Consider the following 12624-nt stretch of genomic DNA (forward strand, 5'->3'; position numbering starts at 1 on the left):
GTTGTTTCATTATGCGTACTTTCCTGAATCTTGGTATTTGGGAATTATTGTTCCAATACATAAGCGAGGAGACATCCATTCCCCATCCAACTATAGCGGTATAGCAGTCCTTAGTGCGCTGAGTAAGTTGTATGTTTCTATTTTGAACGGAAGGGTCTTGGTGTGAGGTCTTTGGTAAAATTCTAGAGTCCAAGACTGGTTTCCGTCATGATTACTCCACCATAGATACTATCTTTATATTACAGTGTATTATCCAGAGATATATCAGTAAGCGTAAGGGTAGGGTATATGGTTTGTTTTTGATTTTGCAAAAGCCTTTGACAGTGTCAACTGGATGAAAACATGGTCAGTACTAATCAAATGAGGCGTTTCTGGCAAAATGATAAAAGCTAGACAGTCTATTAATGCGGATGTTAAGGGTAGCGTTAATGTTTCAGTGTCCAAGAGGAGTACGTCAGGGTTGTGTGTTAAGCCCCCTTTTTTTCTCGATGTTCATTAACGAACTAGCTGCTGAAGTTGAACAGAATTCTGGACCAGAAAGATTTTACAGAGATATTCCTGTTATTATTTACAGACGATATTATTCCAATGAGAGACCAATGTTTGAAATCTTATAGTCATTGATAAACTTACATCCTCTTCGACCTGATTATATTTTAAAATATTTGATATGAAAATACTGCCAATTTTGCTCTTTGGTTCCGAAGTTTGGGGTCTACATCGGAATGATGTAATAGAAACCATACACACATTGGCATGCAAGCGCTTTCCAGGTGTCAAATCGTCAATACCCAACAACATCGTTCGAGGTGAATGTGGGCGGTATCCATTATATCTTTATGCATACAAAAGAGTTATTGGTTATTGGATAAGGTTATTGAGTATGTCCGATTGTCGCTTTCCAAAGAAATGTTATTATAAATTGATGATGTTTCAGGCAGAAAGTAATGGTAGAGTTAATTGGATCTCAAAATGTAAATCCATATTGTTCAGTTTGGTTATTGGCTAGGTATGAGAAAACCAGCGTATACGTCATCCTCATTTGTTTGTGTCAGAATTTATGTCGCGTCTGAAATGTAGTTATGAACAGGATTGGCATAGCCTTCTGGATAAGGGTAGCAGATTTTTCTCTTATTCTCTATTCAAGGTATTCGAGTTGTATCTCAGCTGTTTGAGCGACATTAAATTGAGAGTGGCGCTTGCTCGTTTTAGATGTTTTTCGCATCAGCTATGTGTTGAAACAGGGAGATACGCTAATATCCCACGTGACAGAAGACTATGTTGTGTTTGCAATGCTGGGTATGTGGAGGACGGGTATCATTATTTTTAGTTTGCTCCGGTTATAACAAGCTGCGGGTGGATCACTTACCATAGAAATGTTGTGAATATCCGACCAAACAAACATTTAATATCATTATGTCTACAACTGATTGTAAATAAAATGAACGTCTATCTATCTTTATCTATCAAGCGATGTCACTTTGTAGTACACTATTGACAGAACAATAATAGCTGTGTACATTACGTCCATTGTAATACAAAGGTAACTATGGGCCGATGGCCTACACTTACTAAATAAACCGAATTCAATACGATGACATGCGTCAACCAAGTCAGCGAGCATGACCACCCGGTCCCGTTAGTCGCCTCTTACGACAAGCATAGTCGCCTCTTACGGCAAACATGGGTTGCTGAAGACCAATTCTACCCCGGATCTTCAAGGGTGGAGCCAGTCAGAAAACCGTCCTGGCGACTGTTGTTTCTTTACATAGATACAGAATAATATGTGATGAAATGAAGAGACAAAGTAGATAACATATAAAATACTGATAGAGACAGATAAGATACAGAGCTACAGACAGACAATGAAACCTGGATGCAGCGATACCTTGATCTTCATTACGACATGATGTCAATCACTGGATTGTCTGGTCAAGTCTCGATTATTTACAGATATTTACATATAGCTGTAATATTGATGAGTGCGGCGTTAAACAACAAACAAACAAACACACAAACAAAGAAGACCAATTCTAACCCGGATCTTCATGGATTGTGAACTTGTAACACGCGAGGAACATGCCACTACCATAACGTATCTTTTACCTGTTTAATGGCCACGAGGCCTGAAGTACGAAATAAACATGATTGATTTATTGATGTCTTATATACACGCGCAACGGTCGAATAACCTTTCGAAATGGCACTGCGCTAAAATTGATTCTAAGTGGTCACTTTCAAAGATACTTCTTACAACTCAGAATAGTAGCGTCTGTTGAGGATGATGTCAATAGCAAACGATCATCTATTATATCAACCTCATCCCGTTCCCAGGATGATGGATCTATTCATCATCATGGATTCTTCATCTCAGAATGCCCAGTAAAACCAGTGAAATAAGAGTATAGAAACTGTTCACGAACCACTTGTCGTTAATGTAAATGTACATTGATGTTAACGTATTTTCTCATGTGACAAGGACTTAGTCTATATCGTCAGAGTGTTGTCCCAATCAATAGTGTTCATCAATATTGCCAAATGATGTACGTACACGACGCCTAACATAAGCTCATTTGTAGCGTACAGGGTCTGCGATAAGGAGCAGCGCTGGGACCATGTGGCTTTTTCCTTGGATGTCCTGTTTTCTGATAGTCCACCAAATCAAAGGTAACCATTGTTTACAGCACAGCTTTCCGGTCTTACCTTGATCAGGTGATCAGGGGTGTGGACTGCACGTGCATACTATGCAAAGCGTGATATTTGGCGGTGTGTTGCACGTGCATACCATGCAAAGCGTGATATTCGGTGGTGTGCTGCTTGCATTCCGTGCAAGGCGTGATATTTCACTGTGCTGCCCATCCATCCCATGCCATGTGTGATATTTGACAGTGTATCCCACGTGCATCCATGTAAAGAATGATATTTATTGAGTTGGTGTGTTAGAATGTAACGTCACATCAAAATTTCAGCCATATAGTGACGAAAAGTTTTACATTACTAATACCTATTATAATAATAAATAAACTAAATAAAAAACCTTTCATCAACTAGAATATCACAGATTCGATTTAAAATTAATTGAAATAAACATATGGGATAGGAAATAAAAAGGGGTGTCACAGATTTGTTGAGCGCTGCCTTTGCAGCAGCATCGGCCATGATGTTAACAATGGTTCCAGCATTTTTGGGTAACAAACAAAAGACGATGTCATTTTGTCCAGTTGCGAGATCATGAAATAATTCAAGTGGAAGAGGGTGTTTACAAGGCATATTTGAATTGTTTATGTTAAGATTGGGTGTTGATATATTTTAGTGCTGTTAAAATGGCGTTTGCTTTTGTTGTGAATAAGGTATTCTTATCTGGTAATCGTGAAGATACTGTTCTGGATACAGCGACAGTGGCACTAGAAACTGCGCCACCATCCTTGGGTCCATGTGTAAATATAGATTTTATAAGCGCCCATCAGTATCAGTGTGGTTGACTCCAGAACTGTGCTTCACACGTACCATGTGGGGAATTGAACCCGGACCTTCGGCGTATTGAGTAACCGCTTCAACCACTTGGCCACCCGACCGCCCCCCTGGATCAAAGTTAGTTGGTTGGTTTGTTGTCTAACGCCGCACTCAGCAATATTCAGGCTATATGACGGCGGTCTGTAAATAATCGAGTCTGGACCAGATAATCCAGTGATAAATATCATGAGCATCGACCTACACAATTGGGATCGATTACATGCATCAACCAAGTCAATCGAGCCAGACCACCACCCGATTTCTGAAGACCCTGGATCAAAGATTTGATGCGAGTGAAATATCAAAAGACGCTGCTGTAAAACCTTCTAAACATGTTTCGCTTTGATTAACTTTACAAGTTTAATTCTCATGGATCAGTGTACCCTCACGTGTCATTCTCAACTCCCTGGGGAGTAAGGAACTCAAACTGCATCTAAGGCGCTAGAAGGTTGACAGTCATGTCTTCATTCTGTCCACAAAAAGCTAGGAGTGACTGGATCAATACTGAAAGCACGTTTCCTGGTAAGTAAGTCGTGTGACATGCACGTCCGTTCCTGTTTCAGCATCTAAGGAATTTACAGTCCACTACTTCGTACCGGATGTTGAGACGAGTCAGGCTGACGCGCAGGCTCTGTGCGCAGCATCCGGGTATCACCTCGCAACCATACCTGATGCGCAGACCATGGAGTTTCTTGAAGACTTTCTCATAGAGTAGGTAGTTGTGTTGTGTTGCTGATATGTGCGTATTTATGCCACTTAAATATTGTTGTATGCGGAGTTAAACAACAAACAAATAAAACACTCTTGTAAAAATGTTTTGGTAACACAAGAAAGCATACACCCGTGTTTAATTGTGGCTAAAATGAACAATAAAAAATGGTTATTCAATGGTGATGTATTTGATGCGGGTATCATGGTTGTGTTTTGATCTTTACTTTCGCAGTGTTCAGGCAATTGTTGTCAGCCTGGTAACATTTTGGTAAGGTTTGCAATAGTTTGGTCAAATCCAGTTTTCACATGTTTACTTTCTTTTGCCCGGCAGTTTAGTCTGAATGCTTTGAATTGAGTGAGTGAGTGAGTTGGGTTTAACGCCGCTTTTAACAGTATTCCAGTTATATCGCGGCGTGTCAGCTAAATGTGGGAGGAAAGCCCCAAGTGATGCAGGTCTCAGACGTTTACCACTTCGGTGAAACCTACGAGCACGGGTATGGTGCTGACAAACCTAGAAACATAATCGGGGCGAACCGGGATTCGAACCCACAATCATAGGTTTCTGGCGTGCCCAAGGGACGCAACTCTGCACAGCGAATCGCGGCGCCTTAGACGACTGGGCCACCCGTGCCCTGAACTGAGCCTTAAGAAGCTTCAAATATATAGTCAAATGATTATTGAAAGGGTTATGTAGCTTTTTTTGTGTTTTATGTGAGCATTTACTTACTGACCAATGACTAATCGGGAAAGTCACATCACCTGGGAGATGTTGACATGTTGTCTGATCTCAAACAAGCTGTTTCTCCTGTGGGAGAATCTGATGATAAACAATAAAAGTTATCAGTATTTATTGAAGTACCTCTATCAAAACAAAAGGGCAGGGGGATCGACGTCAACTTTTGATATTTTGAAAAGCCATTTGTTTGTTGTGGAACGCAGTCAACCATAATACAGCGGCCTGTGGATAATCGTGTCTGGGTCAGACTGGGTACGTTGACAGTCACGGCATTGCGCCAAACACCAACACGTTGGTCACTGGGGACCTATTCCTACCCGGCAAAACTAACAACAGCAGCATAAGCAAACAACACCAACAGCTACAACTACAACTACATCAACAACATTACTACTACCACTAATGATAATAATAGTATTGTTGTTGTAGTTGTAGGTGTTGTTTTTGCTGCTACTACTTCTAATACTACTCCTACGACTACTACTACGACTACTACTACTACTAAGACTCGTGACGAACCGGGGTAGAACCGGGGTGGAATCGGTCTTCAGCAACCCATTCCGACTTATCGCAAGAGCCGGCTGACTGGATCGGGTGGTCAGGCTCGCTGACTTGATTGATACATGTCATCGATCCCAATTGCGTAGGTCGATGCTCATGATGTCAGTCACTGGATGGTCTTGTCTAGACTCGATTGTTTACAGACCGCCGTCATATAGCCTGAATATTGCTGAGTGCGGCGTTAAACAACAAACAAAACAATGGACAACCCAAGCTCCACATGGGGGTATCGGTAGTAAGAGTGTATTTCGTTCTGTTCTACAAGGTACACCTTCTGAATTTGCAATAAACTCACTGTACATGTTCTCTACTGTGTAGCGACATCGGGTCTGCCTACTGCACTGATGCTTGGATAGCCCTCGAGTACGAAGTCAGCAGTGGGCAGTTCAAATGGCCGAATGGCGAAGTAGCGGAATACACCGACTGGTCTGTACTTTCTGGTGAACCAGATCAAATGAATGCTGGCGAAATTTGTGTACGGGTGGCATTGTTATCTGCCGATGTTTATACTTGGAGGACAACAGCCTGTCACATGCCGTACTTTCCTATCTGCGAAAAATGTACGTATTAACCAGTGTTTTGAATGGGTACCCGGTAGGATGAGATGACAATGTGGTTGTTGACCTTCTAGGGCCTGACAGGCAGCTTGAGCTGTATACTCCCCAGGGAGCTGAGAATGATTCTTGAGTGCACACTGATCCAGTGACCGGGATAATAATAGCGCTTTGAGCTATATAAATGGCCTGTTATTATTAAGAGTATTATTATACACATTTCTGTTTTTTTTTCTTACCATGTCGGTTTAGTACTATTGACCAAATTCTCAGTCAGAGTTTGGAGCTACTGATTTTGTTTAAAATTTGAAATTCCTTTGGTGCTATCAAAATAATAAGCGACTCGTTGTACGATAAACAACGACCACGAGTCGTTTATTTCATATATAAGATATCAATATGATGTAGAGCTTCTTAAAAGATGATGGTGAAATGTACAAGCTTCATACATACCCACCCGTATTTAAATAATGATGACTCCCTGAATAGAATCCGACCTCGGCAATATCGGACCATTTTAAGCACAGGTGGGTTCTCCCGCATATCCTCGCAGTCCTCATGTCAATTACCTGTACCTCTTCAGCAACCCATGCTTGCCGTAAAAGGCGAATATGCTTGTCGTAAGAGCGACTAACGGGATCGGCGTGGTCAGGCTCGCTGACATGGTTAATGCATGTCATCGATCCCAATTGCGTGGCTCGATGTTCCTGATGTCAATTAGTGGATTGTCCCGCCCAGACTCGATTATTTACAAGCCGGTGCATATTGCTTTGCGGCGTTTAACAACACACAAACAAACAAACAAACAAATTCAAACGGCCAATCATTACTAACAACAGTATCAAACTCTCTCCCGACATTGTGTCTGATCATTTTGAGAAATGTACCGTCTCAAACAATAGCTGACCATATCAGGAGATGTGTAACTGGTATTATGCCTGTAGTCCTCGCTACTTGAAATAGAATCACGATTATTAATTAACGAAAATAGCTGCTGGTGTTGTAATAAGTGAACACAAGCAATTCCTGCGGCAAGGAATATTTGTTACAGTATTGACAAAATGTGCTAAGTGTGCCTTTCAAGAAATATCCATTTTGTTAGCGATAAACTTGAGTTTTGATCACGTGTTTTAGAACAGTACTGGAACATATGCAGCTGTCTTCGTTAATAGATAATCGTGATATTTCGTGATTCTATACCTCCAAACATGGTAACATGGTTTATTGTTCTAGCATATTTTATAACAGTGCATTCCTTCTTTTAGAGTGGGCCTTGCAGTTTGCAGAGAAAATACTGCTCGGAAACATGAATACATTGATAGCCATAATCAGTAGACAAATAGAGGCTTGCAGTATAGCGAGTCTTTTTCATGCAGCTCCATCCAAAAAACAATGTAATATTGACGTATTGTTCCTGGAGAAAATGACCAGAAGTGATGAGCCATACTTGTATTAATCAGGTGTGTTCTGTTCTCTTCACAGGTATAACAAACTACATCGATCTCGTCCCCAGCCTCAACTTCGTCAACACGACGATGCTCGACATCATCCAAGTAGCCTCCCCCATAGAGTGCGCTGCTAGGTGCATGGAATTGTACCAGTGTGACAAGATGACGTATGTCAACCACCAATGTTCCATCTACTCCTACAACATAGCCACGTGTTCCACCATGCAAATGAAGATAGACTTCTAGCAAAAACTGTTCCCGGATGTGTTACTGATGGACATATTTTACATTTCGCTGTGCAGAGCTGCGACCTTTCCGTGTGCCAGAACACTATGACCATAGGTTCGAATCCCAGGTTCAGTCTGATGATGTTTCCAGGTTTGTCAGCACCATACCTGTGCTCGTGGGTTACACCAAAGTGGTAAACGTCAGATCCTGCGTCATTCCTGGCTTGTCAAGTTAACACGTTGTGATATAACTGAAATACTGTATTTCAAAACGGCGTTAAACTCATTTATTTTGAATCTCCCAAAAGAACAATCTAATTTGTACGACATTTTGAAAAGGAAAATTTTCCTATAAGATGTACATGTATTTTTTTGATAATTCAAAATTATATCAAGCATACTGTACCATGACGTATTGAATGGGGCATCCTTGTCATATGCATGGAATAGTGCTTAGTGTGGCGTTCAACAAGAATAAATCATATACACAGTTCAAGTTGTCGTGTAAATATATATAAGTTTGAGTATCTACCATGGTATTTTATCCCGTGGGAATCTTGCTAGTAGTAGTAGTAGTAGTAGTAGTAGTAGTAGAAGTAGTAGTAATGGGAGGGCTTGGTTAGATGAGAGAATTGCCTTGTGCACTCGTCTTGTGAAGCAAGTAAAGACTCATGATGAAAACAAGGCAGTCCACAGTTTTCTTAAACGAGCCAAGGATGTGGGACATAATTATATACTGAACCGCAAAAGAAACGTCATCCCAAGTAACATTGCATGAAAAGTTATCATTTGAAAATCTGGGTAATTATTGTCAAAGTTTCTAAAATTTAGAATTATCTTGTCCGGAAAAATGAAATTTGATGATAAAAAAACAAAGCAGATGACAATAAAACCGATCGCCCAAACGCATCATGGCAACGGCCATGGTAGCCCGATGCACGTGAGTTCCGTGCAAATTGAAATGCACACTCGTTCCCCCATTTTTTTCCCTATAAAAATTCACCCAGATCGGATAACATTCATTCGTTATTGAATTGCTACCACATGCAAAGATTGACAACAAATCAGCGACACCACGCCCTTGGACGATTGCAAGCTGGACAAACCACCCGGCAAGTAGCTCATGCATTTCAAGTCCACGTAAGAACCATAGAGAGGCTCCAGCAATGGTACCAGACTTCCAACACTACAGATGACCGACAACGTAGTGGAAGACCAAGGGTCACCACCCGACGTCAGGATCGTCAGATTGTGCGACATCATCTTCAAGATCGATTTGTTACTGCTGTTGAAACTGCTCGACAGACCATGGGGACAAACCAGCGACACATTAGTGCGGACAACGTGTGTCGACGATTGACGAGCAGACACCTCCACTGTCACAGGCCACACCGAGGACCCATTCTGACACCACGTCATCGCCGGGACCGTCTTCAGTGGGCAACACAGCACCAGCATTGGCGCCACCAGCAGTGGAGAAGAGTCCTCTTCTCAGACGAGAGCAGTTACTGTATCTAAACAGCAGATGGCAGAGAGTCTGGCGACGCCGTGGAGAACGTTATTCGGATGCTTGTGTTGTTGAGAGAGATTCGTGGGCTCTTCCGGGCATCATGGTGCGGGGTTGAATTGGTCTTGCACAGAGGGGTAGCCCTGTGGACTTCCAGAACACATCGAGAGGCAAAGGTGTTACAGCAGCTCGGTACAATGATCAAGTCTTGAGGCCACACGCCATACCTCATTTGGCACGTCGCCGCAACCACGCCCGTGCCTACACTGCGAGAGCAACAAGAGACTTCCTCCAGCAGAATAAGATCAGAATCATGCCGTGTCCTGCCCTCAGTCCCGATTTAAACCCCATTGAGCACCTGTGGGACGAGATTCAAAGATTGCTGAATGACGTCCGACCAAGGCCGACAACTGCAGCAGAACTGCGTCAGGCGTTCCTCAGAGTGTGGGCTCAAGTTCTTATGGCCTTCATCAACCGCCTCATCCATTCCATGTATCGACGTTGCACGGCAGTCATCAATGCACATGGCGGACACACGAGATACTGACTTGTGATGCCATTTTCTCAGAGACTAGTGTGGTGTTTCACTTGAAGAACATTTGACACTTTAATTTCAGCCTTGATGATCAGTTTTGCCAAGTTTCACCGTTTTAATATGTCTCAAAGTATGTTTATTGCGTTTGGACAAATAAGGTTTCTCATATATCTATCCATGGTGACGTTTCTTCTGCGGTTCAGTAAATAATCCCAAAGTCAATGTTGATATTGTTGATGGTTCCGTACTGCTTGGCGGTACAGAAACGAGCATCAGCCAAGTGAAATGCCGTATCAAATCGGCCCAGACTTAGTTTTTCAAGGAGAGACTATCTAAACGACCACTGCACCGAGTTTATGTGCAGTGTTTTCAGATCATCAGCAACCCTTCAGAGTCTTTCGCTTGGATGAGTCGGCTGGCCTGAAAAGTGAAACAGAAGGCTTTCTATTTGCTGTTCAGGAACAGTCACTCGAATGTATGATTTAGCATCAAAATGTAAATAAAAAAATAGATTATGCAATAAGTTTAATGAGACTGTCCACATTGTAACACATTGTCAGTGGATGCCCAGCCTTGGCACACAAACACACTATCTTAAGCGACATGGTAGTGTGACTCGATCCATTTATTAACGTCTTCGCCATGCTTGTGGTTTTGACACAGAGGTCCCAATATAACTACAAATATTCTGTGGAATAGGCCAATATTCAGCCTCAGACCTATCCAGGCCAACAAACCTGATCGTGTCCTTCATCATAAACCAATGAAATCATTTATATCATTGAACTTTTAGTCCCTTTTGACACTAATGTGATTTACAAGATTCAGGAGAAACATGGCAAATATGCAGACCTCGCTTTTGAAATGTTATTCTTGCATCCCAAGTACCAATTTGTCCAATTTGCCAGTGCTTCAGGTTTGGTACCTCCCAATCTGTTGACTGACATTGGGTGAGTACCCGGGTTTGCTTCCAGGTATACAACCCATCTGGGTAATACAGAAGGCTGCAGTGTTGGTGAGTCTTCACATTCTCCGAAAAGTTCTGGGTTGGTTTGACTGGACAGCGCTTCCTGGGAGAAGTCCCATTCGCCGTCTAGGCTGCGTGTATAGAGAGGGCAAGGGCCCTGAGCTGATGATGAGCCTAACCAGCCTGACTGTGCCAGGATCACCCAAACCCTCTTTGCTGCCTTTATTTAATTCAATCTGTACATAATAGTAATAATATGAGGAGGAACAAGAAGAAGAAGAACGAGAAGCGGAAGTTCGTTCCTGGCCGTGTTAAACCAAAAGACGTTAAAAGATAGTACTTGGTGTTACCCTGCCTGGCGCCCGGCATTACGGGGCTAAAACAAGGACTGGTCGGCTCAGTATGCTGAGACATTAGTCCGGACTAGCGCTAGCAGCCACACACACAGGTGCATGCAAGTCGCTATACATGTGCAATAATCTTGGAGGCGATGTTAAACTCAATTTCACCTAACCTTTTATTTAATTGTTTTCGGAATCAATGTCTCCTGTCACCAGGCAGCATTCTTCTGGGTGCGGTGAGGTGGCCAGGTTATTCAGCGATGGATGACCTGTGTGAGATTGCGCTCATCAGCAACATTAGCCCATTCCGCCGTCGTCATGGTGCAAAAATACAGCTGATGGATGCTAATATTTTATTTTATCCGAAGAGTGAGTGAGTTTCGGTGTTGCGGCGCTTTGAGCAAAATTCCAGCAAAATCGCGGCGGTTGACACCAGAAATTGGCTCCACATGTCGAGAATCGAACCAGGGTCCTCGGCGCGACGAGCGAACGCTTTAATCACTAGGCTACCCGACCGCCCCTTTTATCCGAAGAGGATTGTTTTATCACAATAACTGAATGTAGAAGGACAATCAACATGTTTACCACTTTAATAAAGCACTTGTGAAGCGGTACTTAACTTTACTTCCCTAATAACGCCATCAGGAAGATAAGATCCTACATTGTTCCTCAACCTTAGGGGGCCTCAGGCGCCACGATTCGCTGTGCAGAGTTGCGTCCCTTGGCCACGCCAGAAACCTATGATTGTGGGTTCGAATCCCGGTTTGCTCCAATTATGTTTCTTGTTTTTTTCAGCACAATACCCGTGCTCATGGGTTTCACCGAAGTGGTAAACGTCTGAGACCTGCATCACTTCAGGCTTTCATCCCACATTAAGCTGACACGCCGCGATATAACTGGAATACTGTTAAAAGCGGCGTTAAACCCAACTCACTCACTCTTTAACCTTAGCTTCTTCGTAGCGAGTTGACTGACCTTGAGGACAAACATCGCATTGTTTGTATCCCGGCGTGCCTTCCCAGAGTGCATAGGCACAGGGTTCAAGGCCGTCTGGTCAATATCTTCCCGTTGTTATGCGGCTGTCTCTGTTGACATTTTACAATGTTGACAACATGTCCAGGTGAGCTACAGTGTCGTGGCAATATTTTCACAACCCTTTTTGCATGTGCGAATATTATTCGTCATATGTACATCTGTCTTGATACGGTGATATACGATTTTAACGTCATTATTATGCGTGTTATAATGGCCAGTTCAAATCAACTTATATATACAGAGTCGCATGACGTCATAATTTACTGAGTTTGTTCAATAGTCCAGCCAAAACACTCCATAATACCAGCCTAGTTCGGCAAGGGTGAAAACCATTAATATTCTGTGAACGCCGACAGCACTCGACCTTTTACGAGCCCTTCAGTCATGAACTACCACTGACAATCACTACAAATAGACTTACAACAATTAATTGCCACGTAACATCATTACGCATCAGGAGAGACTGACATTATCTGATTTATTCGGCCT

The 12624-nt window shown here is 42.5% G+C and overlaps 1 protein-coding gene across 1 annotated transcript; it reads left to right on the forward strand.

Moving 5' to 3' along the window:
* Positions 1-2615: 2615 nt before the first annotated feature.
* LOC139470429 (uncharacterized) lies at positions 2616-7769 on the forward strand. Its single transcript, XM_071252838.1, has 4 exons — positions 2616-2667; positions 4077-4224; positions 5840-6081; positions 7558-7769. Exons 1-4 carry the CDS (start codon positions 2616-2618, stop codon positions 7767-7769), a joined length of 654 nt encoding a protein of 217 aa, XP_071108939.1.
* Positions 7770-12624: the final 4855 nt, after the last annotated feature.

Source organism: Haliotis cracherodii, unplaced genomic scaffold, assembly GCF_022045235.1.
Source record: "Haliotis cracherodii isolate W230 unplaced genomic scaffold, xgHalCrac1.p SCAF_20, whole genome shotgun sequence".
Taxonomy (NCBI): Eukaryota; Metazoa; Mollusca; class Gastropoda; order Lepetellida; family Haliotidae; genus Haliotis; species Haliotis cracherodii.